The 17,745-nt window shown below is 40.2% G+C and overlaps 1 protein-coding gene across 1 annotated transcript in view; it reads left to right on the top strand.

Annotated features, from left to right (window-relative positions):
* Positions 1 to 13,442, top strand: part of LOC128253720 (neurogenic protein mastermind) — a 73,512-nt gene extending 60,070 nt beyond the window's left edge. Inside the window, 4 exon segments of the mRNA XM_052982339.1 lie at positions 8,682 to 8,976; positions 9,528 to 9,838; positions 9,840 to 10,683; positions 10,755 to 13,442. Of these exon segments, the coding sequence (XP_052838299.1) occupies positions 8,682 to 8,976; positions 9,528 to 9,838; positions 9,840 to 10,683; positions 10,755 to 11,425 (2,121 nt within the window). The 3' untranslated portion in view covers positions 11,426 to 13,442.
* The last annotated feature ends 4,303 nt before the right edge of the window (positions 13,443 to 17,745 follow it).

Raw genomic sequence — 17,745 nt, 5'->3', positions numbered from 1 at the left:
AATGTAGACGAGAATGGTAACCAGTGTCACGCTAATAATGTTCGTAATGTTTGTTTTGTTTGTTCTTTTTGCCGTATTGAAAACATTCCAGAAGGCTTTTGAGGGAAATTGGAGCTTTACTTTAATTAAGATTCTTTGCCCTAAGTTTTCATTTGTGACAAAATAACCCTTTATGTGACAACGCCCACTGGAAAATCGGAGTTCTCCTCTTAGGGGCCCACGTGGCGTATGTGTAATTTTATATTGTCTAGCTACATTCATTTGATCTTAGCTGAAGGCGTGTGTGGGGGCGTGGCTGCGGTGCGTGTCTAATGCTCGTCACTTGAAAACTCGCCGAGCCCAAGTAATTGAAAATGTAAATGGTTGAGGTTAGTGGCAGTGGAAAGCGGGAAAGCGGATAGAAAATGGGGCGACTAGGATGTGGAAAAGCAGAGAAGCGGAAAGTGAGTGAAATGTAAGTGCAAAAAAGTAAAGTTTTTCGGGAGTGCGAGGCATCGGCTTTAGTCAGCTTAATTCCCTTTTTCGGAGGTTGAGCCAATTCCGTGGCTTATAAAATGCTTTTATAATTAATAGCTCTTAATTATTATAATGGCGCTTTATTGTGGTTTGAGTTACCTGAATTGCGTATACGCAATCGTATTTTTAGACAAATTTAACTGATAAATCTCCTGGCAAATACCAACATCAAACAGCATACCATCCGAAACAACGTTCTTCCATTTTCCCCATCTGTGGGTTGGAAAATCATTGCGAAAAATCGTATCGAATCGTATATTTAGGTGAAAATGCACAGGTGCAGGTGATATGCTGATCCTGAGGGAAAAATCGGGCAAAGAAGGGGGCGGACGGGTTCATATGGCTGGATAATTCTGCCAAATTTGCAGCTTTGCTTTTTTGTTTGTTGTTTGCATTCTGTTGTGTCCTCTATTTACCATTGAGTGTGTGTGTGTGTTTGTGTGTGTGTATGTGGATATGCGTACGTGTGCGTGAGCCTGTGCCTGCGCCTGTATGTGTGTAAATAAAATTAACGAATGTTGAACTTTCTGCTGACAAAGTTCCGGCACATGCATAAGCAAATATGTTGAAAATTTTGCAAAGAGGAATTGATTTTCGATTTAATGAAATAGAGGGGAAATCCAGAGTTTTACTCTTGTTTTGGCGAACCATTTTTAAAAGTTTATTTACCTTTGTCAGTTTTGAAATGGGTTCTATATTTTGTTTTTTTTTGATAAAGTATACATAAGCTAAGCCACTAAGCTACATAATTTCAACGTCTAAGTCGTTTTCGCTCATCTCTTCCGTGTATCTTTTTTTTCAAGACATTGTCACGTTCTGCCTCTTTTTTTTGCTTGCAAATCGCTGGCTGAGTCAGAAACGCGCGCGTTTCTTTGGCGATTTCATTTGTATCTCATAGATGCAGTCAGCCGAAAAGACGCAAAAAGAGAGAAAGAATCGCAGCGAGAAGAATTCTTCTCAATGCTATTTTGATGTTGATCGTGCGCCGGGTCTTTGTTCGCCCATTGTTGTTGTTGTTGCTGTTGCCATGCAGCTGCTTTATCTATCAGATGCCAGCTAAATGACTCACCGATTTGTGCCTTCAGCTGCGGACTTTCCGATTTCAGCTCGCTTATCGTCTTCAGATAAGCACGATATACTGACACAATAACTCTGATCTCATCAGATCCCAACTGCTTTGTTCTTTCGCAGCTTGTTAATGCAGGAAGTCGGTAGCTAATCATATGATTATGATTGGGATCAGATCAGGTCAGTTCAGATCGGATCGGATCGGATCAACTTGATCGTGTAATGATCCCCATTAGCTGGTGCATTATCCACAGCAATTACGGACTAAATCAAATACAGGACGGAGCACGCAAAATATTCACACTAATTAGCTGCAGTTTCTCTCCGGTCCAGTACACTCCACTACAAACGACTTGTTTTGCAGCGGCATTAAGTCCCATTAAAGCATCTACATCTGCAGTTTAGCTCTACGGCAGCAAATTAAAAATGCAATTGCAAATTAAATTTAATTTAAAAATCCATCAAGTCGAGTGAACGACTGGGAATGGCGAACAGCAAATGCCTTTTGATTTTTATGCACTCCCGCCTCGTAATTGATGAAGAGAAATGGCAAAAACGGCAGCTGCAACCGCAGCCAACATAAACTAAGTAATGAAATCATTGCCAGATTAGGTTCTATATCTGTCGATGTCTCACATTCACCATTCACTATTCATGGAAAATTGTTAATAGCCTTTTCGGCCCAAAATGCTCGAATTTCTGGGAACTTGGCAGAGCATCAAGAGGGGAGATTAATTTATTATATTTTATTCATGTTTTGGATTGAGATTTATGTTGTTTAAGATTTGCGTGCAAACATGTATTCTTCTTGGGATTATAATTTCTTGGGATTAAATATTTTGTAGACTAATTTATTGTTGTATTATTTATACGTATATGTGGAAAAGGAAATACAAAGTGATGTTCAGTTTACAAAGTTTCTAAGGATATTTATTTCAACATTATTTTAAACATTTTTTTTACTGGGATACATATTTATTTCTATCGGTTGCAGTTCATTGAACTTGGAGCTGAAAAATGGCATTAACCAGTCGTTAATTGGCTGGCGAATCCTGTTAAATTTTGATAGAGAAGCCTGCAGGGCAGACGTGTGTAAACTTTTTGACAGACGATCCATTAAAATGTTTTCATAAATTTGCCACAGGTGTGCCTGAGCGGAGCATGTGCCGCCTAAAGGGGGTTTATGTATGTATGTGTCTGAGTGCCCGAGAACACCCTCTGAAATGAAGCCAACAAACAAATCGAAGTCATCCATCGCCCCGTCCGAAAGCCAAAGTCAAACCCCAATAATTTAAGCCAGCCCCACCGTTCCATATTGGGATCCATTTCCCCCTTTGACCCACATGACATATGCATATAGTGCAGTTCATTTTGGGTACCACAATGCACCGCCCCCTTTTCCACTATATTCTCGTGAATACATACATATCTATATGTATATATATATATATATATATATATATATGCATTTTGGGGGCGCTCTCATGGCCATTTATGCCAAAATTTAATTTATAATTATTGCGAGTTTAATTTATGATCATTGACATGCTGCAGCAGCCGAAATGCTCACACACAAACACGAAAACCGCAATGAAAGTGGGGGCGGGGCAAGGGTTTGGAGACCAAGTGGGCGGTGGACGGTGGGTGACTGGTGGCTGGTGGCCAGCTATTGTATCTATTCCTCGTTTCAATCTCCTACTCCCCTTTTGCTGCAGATTGTATGGCATTGTGTGCGAACTGCAACTGTTTCAAAAGTTTTTCTCTCCATCCCATGAGGAAAACTAGGGTCCTCTGGGGTGGCAGATGGGAAGTGTGGAAAAAGGGAAATGGGAAAAAAGGGGGTGCAACTCATACCGCTTGCCTCGCTGAAAGTTGGCTGATATGTCGGCATCAACAATGATGATGATGACGGGAATGTGCATGTGGATGTGTGGTCGGACCCGTTGCAATTCTCTTGCATGTGTTCGCATGGGGAGGTTATATCGCACGCCCAGGAGATTTGCACTTCTCTGGCCAACAGTTAAGGATTGCCTGCATCTCGGAATGCGGAATGGTATGCAGAGTGTGTTGGGAAGTAATCTGCACCAGGCATTTGCCACCGTAAGTGAGCATAATTACGTCAAATTGAACTCTAAGGGATTTGGCCAGGAATCAGGTAAGCTTGCTTCACTCGCCTGGCACAGTTTTGAGGGTGAAGTGAGGCGAAATGCATTGCATTTAACAAACATATCTTTGGTGTTGAGTGATCTTTATAAATACAATGTTTTATACCACTGATATAATGATTATTTGAAAATGATCTTGTTTGGTCCTTTGAGCCGGATTTGGTATTGAACTGAATTAGTTGCGCCGTTGCCAATTCAAGAAAAATGAATAGACGAAAAATAATGTAAGAGAAAAAAAGTATAGCGATGGGATTATACGCCAAAAATTATAAGTTGATGTATAAGATATAATATTGCGTTATCTTTTCTTATTCCCAGTGTTCGAAATACTTTAGTATTACTAGGGCTCTTTTGTTTTCGATAAAATCAGATTACCTTCTCCAAACTCTGCAATCGCATTTTTGTGAGCCCTGTGTTTTCCTGCTTGTCGCTGGCAATTAAAAATCAAATTCGCTTTGCTCTAACGCTTTTCCAAATGAGATTACGCCCGTTTGCCATATCTCCAACGTCCCCCTTGTCATAATTTCGTTAAATAACGCAGCGCGGACACCTCATTGGATGGGATTGGATTGGGATTGGATCGCAGAGGAGTTCCTAGCGGAGGGGGGGGGGAGGGTCTGGCAGCTAGTTTATGTCACACAAATATCCAATGACAGACACCCAACGGGTGGCTATCCACCCACCGACCCCGCTACCCGCTACCCCCTGCTTCACCACCACCATTCCTCTGAATTCCCTTGGCTTCATTTTTGGATTTTTTGGCTTCGCTGCCAAAATAAGGAAGTAAAAGAATATGGCAAATTGGGAAAGAGCAAAACTAAAGCCCAGACTAAATCATGTTGGGCCAGTTGTTAGTGGGCGTCGGTAGGCGTGGCCTCTTTGCTAATTTCATTGACTCTTCAATTTTTGGTCGGCTGCCAAAGCTGCTCTAAGTGGGTGGGTGCTTTATGAGTTACTTTTTCCTCGTTTCACTTACAGTCGAACTTCCTCGGCTACAACACAAATTACAGAAACGAAGTTGAAGTATTTGTTAAGAGGTTCATTATTTTATTTAAATTACTTTTGAAAATACTTTTCTGTTTTTAATAAAGGTGTGTAATTGTTTTTTACTGTACTTTTGCAAACTTTTCCTATTTACTTAGTAATCAGCGGTTTGACAGAAATCTCTTTCAATCAAATTTCAATTTAAAAAAAAAACCTTTGGTTAAATTATGATTAAAAATCGAAGTCTGCGTATTACAAAAAAAAAAGTCTGTTTTAAAAACACAAATTATTTTGAATGAAAAAGTAATTTTAATTAATCATTGGTAATCCTAAGCGATAATTTAATGCGAAAACATGTTACAAACTTGTGAGTTTCATCTCATTTTCTTCAAAGAACTTTCAGTTTTCGAAGTACGACTGTTCCTGAAGCAACATTAATTATAGATTTGCTTTCAAAAATTGCTATCCTGAGGACAGCAAAAGGCTTAGTGGGATAGACGGGCTTGCAATAATAATTAATCATAAAACCTTTTGTTGAGATTTTTCGCACCTGCTTTTTGGGTCTGGCAAGTTTTTCAATTACTTTAAGTGCAAGTGGGCAGCAAGTTTGGCTGTGTGGGCTTCGTCACTTTCGAGACGAGTACAGTTGTGCCCGGTCATCCAAACGGAGTTGAGGATATGTGAGCACCCCTCGGTGGAAAAAGGGGACCGCAGTTCCTTTGGAGTTTTATGTTCTTCGTTTGGTATCTTTGTTTTTTGTTTTTCAGCCTTACATGTGTCACACACACATACACACATGCAGGCGGCCACTGGCAGGATAGTCACATATATCATTGTCAAGTCTATATGCAAGGCATCCCCCTGCCCGCTCCAGTATCCCCCCTCACCCTGGAATATCATTCCCTTGACAGCGCGTGGGGCGTGCGGCAATCTTTTTGGCTTGTCAAATGCGCATTTCCTGCTTAGAGTCCTTGCTGCTGCTGTGTATGTGTGTGTGTGTGTGTGTGTGTGTGTGTGTGTGTGCGTGTGAGTGTATCTGTGTTTGTCTCCAGCGCAATCAATATGGCGGCGCTGGGGTAATAGCTGCAGGATTTACGCGCTCGTGCGGCGTCTCCGGTTTACCCGCAAGCTCCCCGCCCATCACCACCACCCACATCCTACGCCCAGTTACCTTTAAACTTTTTTTATTGATATTTTATGTATTAGTGGTGGGTGATGGGTCGTGGGTGGTGTGTATCCGCAAGTGGGTGTAGGGCTTTTTGTCTTCTTATAAAAGCTGCTGTAATGATTTGTTTTATGAACTTGTTCCTGGCTTCGATCCGCAGCCAATCGATGTGCGAGCAAGGCCCATCGACTTTATTTCAAGGAATGTATTTATGGCCGACAGCAGAGGAAAAAGTGGTTATCCTTGAGCGTATTAAAACCAACAAGTTATTTTGCCTGGCTCAAAGAAGTGGCCACAATGAGAAAAATATTTAAGAAAATATAAATCAGAATATTTTATTATAAAAGTTACAAATTATTTCAACAACATATACAATATTTCAAAGACATTGTTTAAAAATAAAATAAGCTTTCTTAAATACAAATTTTAAAAGTTTACCCAGAGAAAAATCTTGGTGAATCCAAATATTTTTACTTGTTGTTGGAAGTTGTGTTTTAATCAAAATGTGTTACACTTTTAGTTTTAAATTACAACAAATTTAAATCTACAATTTTCCTATTGGTTAAACCAATTATATATGTTAATAAAAATATTAACAAGTTTTTTAGTTTATTTCTATTAAGTTTGTTACATTCATATATTTTAAAGTTAAATTTTACTTTGTTGTTTTTAAAAGTTGCATTCTAAACCTGTTTTCTCTGCCTGTATATAACCACACATATCCAGCCTATTCCATTTTCCACTCTGAGCTGCCTTTTTACACCTCACCTTTAGATTGTGAGAGGCCGGCAGGCATGATTTATGCCCAACATTCGAACAGAGTGGGTGGTGGGTGCTTGGTGGTTTCGCAGAAGGTTGCCACACACCACACACTGCCACACTGCCACAAACCAATGCCAAAGCCAAGGCACTAAACTTCAATTAGCCCCGACGAGAGTCCATGACTTTTAATCAGCGTACTTTTCGCCACTCACTCGCACACCCACTCGCCATCTCCCTTGCTCTCGCCCTGCGCCCTGCACTTGCCCTCCTGCTCGCACGCGAGTTCGAGTTTGAAATGAAAATGCGTGGAGCTGCAGAAAACACACAATAAATTAAACCAACAAGCAATTATAGCAACAGCGCAAAATGAAGGAGGCTCAGGAACAAAGTCTAAAATCTAAAATAATAGACTTTTAAATATCCTGCATCTAATTTAATGTTCTGTAGGCACTGTGTACTTAAAACATTTACTCTATAAACTTTGATTGTAATATCAATTTGATCCTTAACTACCTTCCATTTTAAAAACTTCAAATATTTGATTTTATCATTACATTTCATAAGCATTACTTAATTATTAAAAAAAGCATTATTTTAAAATTCTATGGATTGCATAAATAAATGCTTTAATTATTCATTTTATTAAGTAAATATATTTAAATTACTTACCCTTAATGGCTTTTAAATTGTATTTTACATTGTTCAAAATTAAATTCTGTAACACGCATTTAGAAATTCTTTTAACTGAACTTCACACCATATCCTATATACCCTTTATTTCCCAATTACAGGATGCAAAAAGGCAAGCGCGACCTGAAAGTTGCTTAGTGCGCTTGATATTTCTCGTGTGTTTGTTGCTCTGGTTGCTATTGCTTTTGGTCACACATGAAATGTGAAAAACCCCACGAAGGGTGAAGAAAATAAGCCTTGAGCTTGCCCCCCAGCAAAAATCACCATCAGAAGCCATGGAAACTATGGAAAACTTCGATCCCAGGGTGTGTGGTGTGTCCGGTGACAAGATTTATTTGCTGCCCGCCAAATTCAGTGAGAGGTGGCAAAGTTCCGAGGGCAAGGTGAAGGAAAAGTGGGAGCCAGAGGATGGCATTGAAGTGCCAGGGTCGATCGCTGGCGCTGTCCTCCGCTCATTTTGCATGTCGCCCGGCGCTCTTTTCGTTGGCCCATTACAATAACAAATGAATGGCAAATTTGCTGCTCAGTGGGGGGAAACTCCCGCACACACACACACACACACACACACACACGAACACGCGCAGAAGAGCTCACACAGACAGGCGGAGGCAGAAAAGTAGACTATGAAAAAGTGCCGAAAGATTTATGCTTGCCTCGGTGTGTGCGTTTATGTGTTTGGCAGTCAATGCGGATTCGAAAGCCATCCTGGCGATAATAAGCTTGAAAGCCTGCCACCCACTGCCAATCCACCCACTCAGGCGGTGTATGTGTGTGTGTGTGTGTGTGTAAAAGTGTGCGACACATCGAGCTGACAGCAAATGAGACAGCTGCAAATGGAGAAGGTGTTTTGTCCTGCCGCCTTCCCTTTTCTGGGGCCCTTGGATGCCCAGCTATGTGTCGGGTATTAGCCTCGCAAATCCCTCGCACTGGCATGTCAGGCAAATTACTGGCACCGAGTGCCAGAAGCCGGTGACAACCATTCGAGTGCCCTGTCGAATGCTGGGTGGATGTCTCAAACACCTCACATGACTGAGATCAAAGATCTACGTGATATGCTTGAAGTCGAACCTCCTTTATCCTTGTGCAGGAATTTCTCTTGAAAGCTTAACGCTATCTCTTTGTTGATTATAGTAATGATTGCCCAAATAGTTGCGTTGTATTGGAGATTATTTACATATTCGAAATCTAAATAAAAAACTCCATTTCCCTCATACACAAGATTATATCTTTAGACGGTCCAGTTTTCACATAAGAACTTTTCAATAGTTCATTTCAAAATCATATAAGCGAATCACCTGTTAATCCTTTTCTATAATGTTATTCCCTCACAGGTGTCGGCTGGTCAGCATCTGCATCTGAGTGGCGACATGAAGAGCAACGTCTCGGTGGCCGCCCAGCAAGGTGTCTTCTTCAGTCAGCAGCAGGCGCAACAGCAACAGCAGCAGCAGCAACAGCAACAGCCCGGCGGCAACAACGGACCCAATCCACAGCAGCAACAGCAACAGTCGCATGGCGGCAACGCTGGCGGAGGAGTGGGCGTTGGTGTGGGCGTGGGCGTTGGCAATGGCGGTCCCAATCCTGGACAGCAGCAGCAGCAACCAAATCAAAACATGAGCAATGCAAATGGTAAGTGATAGCGTATTAAACATAGTAAAATCTATTTATTTATCTATCGAGTCGATAGAATTATTAGTAAACGAAAATGACCATAATTGCCACTTAAACAAGTACAATATATACATATATAAATAAACTCATTACTTAATTAATCAATTTTAAAATAACCAGTAAACCAGAAGGTGGCGCCATCTACCTTTCATTTTCAAATACTTTAATTTTTCCATTAGTGCTTATAACTTCTAAAATAATGGTTCGATTTAGAAAATTGTTGTGTGCCTCGATAGAATGAATGATAGAGTGAATGTTACCGGCTAATAACTGACCACCACCATGTCTCAGAGAGACACTTTTAACAGCCGCAATATCAATTGAAATATTCCATAGCAATTTAGAATCTCTTTTCAAATCCACAATGATCAAATAATTATTATTTGTAAGTTGTTTTTAAACAAATAATTATTGTTATTGTATGATGATGATTTATATGATTTTGTTTGCATATGCTTAATATTGAACAAAATATTCAAATGCTAATTAAACCCTTAATTCCATTCCAGTTCCCTCCGATGGCTTCTCGCTTTCCCAGAGCCAAAGCATGAACTTCAACCAGCAGCAGCAGCAGGCAGCGGCGGCGGCGGCAGCAGCGGCGGCAGCGCAGCAGCAACAGGCGGCCGCCCAGCAGCAGCAGCAGGTGCCGCCCAATATGCGACAGCGTCAGACGCAAGCGCAGGCGGCGGCTGCAGCAGCGGCGGCAGCAGCGGCGCAGGCGCAAGCGGCGGCCAATGCCAGCGGTCCGAATGTGCCGCTCATGCAGCAGCCCCAGGTCGGAGTGGGCGTTGGCGTGGGCGTCGGCGTCGGCGTAGGTGTGGGGCGTGGGCAATGGAGGCGTGGTCGGCGGACCCGGCTCCGGCGGTCCCAACAACGGTGCAATGAATCAAATGGGCGGTCCAATGGGCGGCATGCCGGGCATGCAGATGGGCGGACCCATGAACCCGATGCAGATCAATCCCAACGCTGGTGTCCCGTCCGCCCAGCAGATGATGATGAGCGGCGGCGGCGGTGGTGGCGGACCTGGCCAGGTTCCGGGGCCCGGTCCAGGACCCAATCCCAGCCAGGCCAAGTTCCTGCAGCAGCAGCAGATGATGCGCGCCCAGGCGATGCAGCAGCAGCAGCAGCACATGTCCGGAGCTCGTCCGCCGCCGCCCGAGTACAATGCCACCAAGGCGCAGCTGATGCAGGCGCAGATGATGCAGCAGACGGTGGGTGGCGGTGGCGTGGGCGTGGGCGTTGGCGTTGGAGGTGTGGGAGTGGGTGGCGTGGGCGTAGGCGTCGGCGGTGGCGCCAACGGCGGTCGCTTCCCCAACAGCGCTGCCCAGGCGGCGGCCATGCGGCGCATGACCCAGCAGCCCATTCCGCCCTCCGGTCCGATGATGCGACCGCAGCATGCCATGTACATGCAGCAGCATGGCGGCGCAGGCGGCGGTCCAAGGAGCGGCATGGGCGTGCCCTATGGCGGCGGAGCGGGCGGACCCATGGGCGGGCCGCAGCAGCAGCAGAGGCCGCCCAATGTCCAGGTCACGCCCGATGGCATGCCCATGGGCTCGCAGCAGGAGTGGCGGCACATGATGATGACGCAGCAGCAGACGCAGATGGGCTTCGGCGGTCCAGGACCAGGTGGACCCATGCGACAGGGACCCGGAGGATTTAATGGGGGTAAGTACACTGGAAAGTCAAACCAAATGTCATTATAAATCCCTATTAATTCCAAAAATTTCCCTTGACAGGCAACTTTATGCCGAATGGTGCTCCCAATGGTGCAGCTGGCAGCGGACCCAATGCCGGTGGCATGATGTCCGGCCCTAATGTGCCGCAAATGCAGCTGACTCCCGCCCAGATGCAGCAGCAACTGATGCGCCAACAGCAGCAACAGCAACAGCAACAGCAGCAGCAGCAGCACATGGGACCTGGCGGCGGCAACAACATGCAGATGCAGCAACTGCTGCAGCAGCAGCAATCCGGAGGCGGGGGCAACATGATGGCCAGCCAGATGCAGATGACCAGCATGCACATGAGCCAGACGCAGCAGCAGATCACCATGCAGCAGCAGCAGCAGTTCGTGCAGAGCACCACCACGACCACGCACCAGCAGCAGCAGATGATGCAGATGGGACCGGGTGGCGGCGGTGGCGGAGTGCCCGGATCGGCCAGCAACAATAACGGCGGCGGTGGCGGTGTCGGTGGAGGAGGAGGTGGTGCCGGCGGAGGCAATTCCGCGTCGACCATTGCCAGCGCCAGCTCCATCAGCCAGACGATCAACTCGGTGGTGGCCAACTCGAATGATTTGTGTCTCGAATTCTTGGACAACCTGCCCGTGGACAGCAACTTCTCCACGCAGGATCTGATCAACTCCCTCGACAACGACAACTTCAACCTGCAGGACTTCAACATGCCGTAGACTGGACATGTCGGGAAGCACTTAAACACCACCATCACCACCACCACCACCACCACCTCCAGCCAGCACCAAACACAACCACCACCACCATAACCACCACGATGTTGCCTCAGTTTTGTTTAGATTTTTATTTTGTTGCCTGTTGTTGTTATTGGCCTGGGCAGCCGTACCCAACCGCCCTACCGCCCTACCGCCTACCACCCCGCCCCCCCGTTCCTGCCAACGAAGTTATTTTGTTTGTTATTTGTGTGTGAATTTATTCCTAAGCTAAGTTCGTTCGTCTAATGTACTCTAATTTCGCGGGCTCCACTGTATTGTATTGCATTGTATTGTATTGTATTGTATTGTATTGTATTGTATTGTACTGTATTGTATGTATTATCAGAGCTGTTCCCATGGTCCAAGGCGTGCGCCCAAAGTGGGCGTGGCACCGGTCGAAGGTGAGAGCGAGAGAGCAAGAGTTCACAAGACATTCCATATGCACCGGTCGAACTAAGGAAATAGGGAAAATTCGAAAAGTATTTGCAAGTACTTTAAAATCAAGCGAATAGGAAAAAAGATTTCAAATTCACATACACCGAGACACAGACTCGCGCTGTGTAACTTAAGCACTTGTACTTAATGCAAATTTTTGTGCCACGCCCAGCGGATAGCACGCCCCATTTCGTTTGATTACTTAAGCAAAAACCAGATGAAATAATGGAAGCAAAACGCAAAAAGAACCAACAACAAAACAAAATCGAAAAACAAAAAAACAAAACACAAAATAGTTGTACATTTTATATTGTATTTAATTTTATTTAATTTTTATAAAAACAAAATCGACAAACTAAATGAAACAAAACAAACAAAACAAAACGCAAAAAAAAAAAAAAATGGGAAAACAAAATCGAGAAACTGTCAGAATAAAGAGCAAAAATATTGGTGATATTTTAAATGCTTAAAACACAAATTGAGAAATAAGCGAATCAAACGAGAATACAACAAAATGCGAAGACCACAAAGCAAACTGAAAGGGAAGAACTTTTTAAAAACAACATAAATTTGAGAATGAGAAACAGTTATTATTATTATAATTCTAATTATTATTGTACATTAATTTTTTTAGAAGAGTTCATTTTTAAATGGAATTTTAAACGCGGAGCAACAGTGCGAGAAATGCGCAAACAAAACATATTTAAAAAATATACACTATATATATTATGCGTAGTTTTTGGTAGTGAAACGTAATTAGTAGTTTGTTAAATAAATTGATATACACCCACAAATACATAATATACAAATCATATGTATGCGATCCGATATATTTGATTACTGTAAAAGCAGCGCTAACAATTTACGAGTATATAATTAGTTCTAAGTCGCCACAAAATGTTTGAGGAGATAAGCGGAGATCGAAATTTATATTTACTACATGCGCCTGGCCGCATTACCAAGTGATGCCATGCCAAGCCAAGCCACGCCCACATAGATGAGGATGAAGAGGAGGATGAGGAGTAGGAGGACAAGGACGAACAATATTAGAGCAAACAAGAAATCGCGAAAACAAGCTAACATGCAAATGAAAACGCCAGAGATTCCAGCAATGAAATTATTGTACGACAACTAATTAGAGCAATTCCATAAGTCCGTAAGTTAGACGTTCAGTTGAGGCCATAGAAATTTTATGAACCGGGCACACAGCGGTCGCCACTTCCACAATTATATAGTAACAGACAGCTCACAGCCATTTTTGCAGAGTTTACATTAATTAGGATCGACAGCAACAAATCCATAGCACACGCCTAGCAAAAAAAATATATAATAAATTTAATGAAAAGTATTTAAGCCGCAGACAAACAAAACAAAATAAAACAAAACAAAACGATAAAAATCTAACAAAATTTACTATTACAATTATAAATGAATAAAATACGCGAATTGTAGTTTGTAATTAATGCTAAAGATACGAAGTAAAAATTTGTTTATAACTATTATATACCGCAAATTATATATACACTATTATTACTATATACAATATGGCATATTATTATTACATATATATTTCACCATGAAAGCAAACTAGCGAGCAAAATCGTAAGGTGTTCAAAGGCCGCCTCGCTAAGCAGTTCCATTGGTCACTTGAGGCCAATCCCGGCGAGAAACAGAAGCAAATCCGAACTTGATATCAATTAACGAGAAAGCAACCAGCTGCCAGCGGCAAACCAAAACATTAAATATGTATTTACCATTTCAACACTGCAAAGGACGAAGGCAAGAGCATCGCAATTGCTTTAAGCCCATTATATTTTCACCCAAAAGTAAAATCGATTGGGGCAAGCGAGTGGTTTTCTATTCGATTAGCCAACATTTATTGGTGCGTTAGCCTTCTGTTTGTCGTTCTGTTGTTCTCCGAGATTGAACAAAATGTTGGGAAGCGAAAAAAACATTTAAAGATGTTCTTTTACTATTAAAAAGGAAAGTAACAAAATAAAATAGAAAAATATTACTTTTGTAAATAAATTAAAAGTTGTTTTTATTTACTGGCACTCTTTTGTATGTTAATTTGGGGAGCATTGATTGACTACTTTGATTCTATGTAATAATAAAATAATTTAATAATAAAATAATTAAAATGGTTTTAGCTAATAAAGTTATTGAGTCGAATAGCGAAAAAAATATAGCTTATGATTTATATGAATTCTAGCAAGCTGATATGAGCTGGAAAAAGACTTTTCTCTGAAAGTAGACCCGAACTTGTATTATGGATTTAGAACTGCATGTTTTTGGTCACTATTCAGCAAAGTAATTTCTCGAAAATTTAGAAAATTATTAAAAATGACAAAAAATCGATCCAAAATTACAAACCAAGATTTAAAAGCAGTTTTTAAGATACTTAAGCCACAAGACTTTAAAGATATACCACTTTAAAATAGGATGTCTGTAAGAAAAGTTATGGATTTAAAACGGCCGGATTTTGGTCACTTTTCAGCAGTCATTTTTCGAAAATTTAGAAAGGGGTAACATCATTAAAAATGACAAAAAATCGACCCAAAATTACAAACCAAGATTTAAACGCAGTTTTTAAGATACTTAAGCCACAAGACTTTAAAGATATACCACTTTAAAATCGGATGTCTGTAAGAAAAGTTATGGATTTAAAACGGCCGGACTTTGGTCACTTTTCAACAAAGTCATTTTTCGAAAATTTAGAAAGGGGTAACATCATTAAAAATGGCAAAAAATCGACCCAAAATTACAAACCAAGATTTAAACGCAGTTTTTAAGATACTTAAGCCACAATACTTTAAAGATATACCACTTAAAATCGGATGTCTGTAAGAAAGTTATGGATTTAAAACGGCCGGATTTTGGTCACTTTTCAGCAGTCATTTTTCGAAAATTTAGAAAGGGGTAACATCATTAAAAATGACAAAAAATCGACCCAAAATTACAAACCAAGATTTAAACGCAGTTTTTAAGATACTTAAGCCACAAGACTTTAAAGATATACCACTTAAAAATCGGAGGTCTGTAAGAAAAGTTATGGATTTAAAACGGCCGGATTTTGGTCACTTTTCAGCAGTCATTTTTCGAAAATTTAGAAAGGGGTAACATCATTAAAAATGACAAAAAATCGACCCAAAATTACAAACCAAGATTTAAACGCAGTTTTGAAGATACTATAAGCCACAATACTTTAAAGATATACCACTTTAAAATCGGATGTCTGTAAGAAAAGTTATGGATTTAAAACGGCCGGACTTTGGTCACTTTTCAACAAAGTCATTTTTCGAAAATTTAAAGGGGTAACATCATTAAAAATGACAAAAAATCGACCCAAAATTACAAACCAAGATTTAAACGCAGTTTTTAAGATACTTAAGCCACAATACTTTAAAGATATACCACTTTAAAATCGGATGTCTGTAAGAAAAGTTATGGATTTAAAACGGCCGGATTTTGGTCACTTTTCAGCAGTCATTTTTCGAAAATTTAGAAAGGGGTAACATCATTAAAAATGACAAAAAATCGACCCAAAATTACAAACCAAGATTTAAACGCAGTTTTTAAGATACTTAAGCCACAAGACTTTAAAGATATACCACTTAAAAATCGGAGGTCTGTAAGAAAAGTTATGGATTTAAAACGGCCGGACTTTTGGTCACTTTTCAACAAAGTCATTTTTCGAAAATTTAGAAAGGGGTAACATCATTAAAAATGACAAAAAATCGACCCAAAATTACAAACCAAGATTTAAACGCAGTTTTTAAGATACTTAAGCCACAAGACTTTAAAGATATACCACTTAAAATCGGAGGTCTGTAAGAAAAGTTATGGATTTAAAACGGCCGGATTTTGGTCACTTTTCAGCAGTCATTTTTCGAAAATTTAGAAAGGGGTAACATCATTAAAAATGACAAAAAATCGACCCAAAATTACAAACCAAGATTTAAACGCAGTTTTTAAGATACTTAAGCCACAATACTTTAAAGATATACCACTTTAAAATCGGATGTCTGTAAGAAATGTTATGGATTTAAAACGGCCGGACTTTTGGTCACTTTTCAACAAAGTCATTTTTCGAAAATTTAGAAGGGGTAACATCATTAAAAATGACAAAAAATCGACCCAAAATTACAAACCAAGATTTAAACGCAGTTTTTAAGATACTTAAGCCACAATACTTTAAAGATATACCACTTTAAAATCGGATGTCTGTAAGAAAGTTATGGATTTAAAACGGCCGGATTTTGGTCACTTTTCAGCAGTCATTTTTCGAAAATTTAGAAAGGGGTAACATCATTAAAAATGACAAAAAATCGACCCAAAATTACAAACCAAGATTTAAACGCAGTTTTTAAGATACTTAAGCCACAAGACTTTAAAGATATACCACTTAAAATCGGAGGTCTGTAAGAAAAGTTATGGATTTAAAACGGCCGGACTTTGGTCACTTTTCAACAAAGTCATTTTTCGAAAATTTAGAAAGGGGTAACATCATTAAAAATGACAAAAAATCGACCCAAAATTACAAACCAAGATTTAAACGCAGTTTTTAAGATACTTAAGCCACAATACTTTAAAGATATACCACTTTAAAATCGGATGTCTGTAAGAAAAGTTATGGATTTAAAACGCCCGGACTTTGGTCACTTTTGAACAAAGTCATTTTTCGAAAATTTAGAAAGGGGCAACATCATTAAAAATGACAAAAAATCGACCCAAAATTACAAACCATGATTTAAACGCAGTTTTTAAGATACTTAAGCCACAAGACTTTAAAGATATACCACTTTAAAATCGGATGTCTGTAAGAAATGTTATGGATTTAAAACGGCCGGATTTTGGTCACTTTTCAACAAAGTCATTTTTCGAAAATTTAGAAAGGGGTAACATCATTAAAAATGACAAAAAATCGACCCAAAATTACAAACCAAGATTTAAACGCAGTTTTGAAGATATTAAGCCACAATACTTTAAAGATATACCACTTTAAAATCGGATGTCTGTAAGAAAAGTTATGGATTTAAAACGGCCGGATTTTTGTCACTTTTCAGCAGTCATTTTTCGAAAATTTAGAAAGGGGTAACATCATTAAAAATGACAAAAAATCGACCCAAAATTACAAACCAAGATTTAAACGCAGTTTTTAAGATACTTAAGCCACAAGACTTTAAAGATATACCACTTAAAATCGGAGGTCTGTAAGAAAAGTTATGGATTTAAAACGGCCGGACTTTGGTCACTTTTCAACAAAGTCATTTTTCGAAAATTTAGAAAGGGGTAACATCATTAAAAATGACAAAAAATCGACCCAAAATTACAAACCAAGATTTAAACGCAGTTTTTAAGATACTTAAGCCACAAGACTTTAAAGATATACCACTTTAAAATCGGATGTCTGTAAGAAAAGTTATGAATTTAAAACGGCCGGATTTTGGTCACTTTTCAGCAGTCATTTTTCGAAAATTTAGAAAGGGGTAACATCATTAAAAATGACAAAAAATCGACCCAAAATTACAAACCAAGATTTAAACGCAGTTTTTAAGATACTTAAGCCACAATACTTTAAAGATATACCACTTTAAAATCGGATGTCTGTAAGAAATGTTATGGATTTAAAACGGCCGGATTTTGGTCACTTTTCAACAAAGTCAGTTTTTCGAAAATTTAGAAAGGGGTAACATCATTAAAAATGACTAAAAATCGACCCAAAATTACAAACCAAGATTTAAACGCAGTTTTGAAGATACTTAAGCCACAATACTTTAAAGATATACCACTTTAAAATCGGATGTCTGTAAGAAAAGTTATGGATTTAAAACGGCCGGATTTTT

The sequence above is a fragment of the Drosophila gunungcola genome (genome assembly GCF_025200985.1).
Source record: "Drosophila gunungcola strain Sukarami chromosome 2R unlocalized genomic scaffold, Dgunungcola_SK_2 000004F, whole genome shotgun sequence".
NCBI lineage: Eukaryota > Metazoa > Arthropoda > Insecta > Diptera > Drosophilidae > Drosophila > Drosophila gunungcola.
This window is presented reverse-complemented; position numbering and strand designations above follow the sequence as displayed.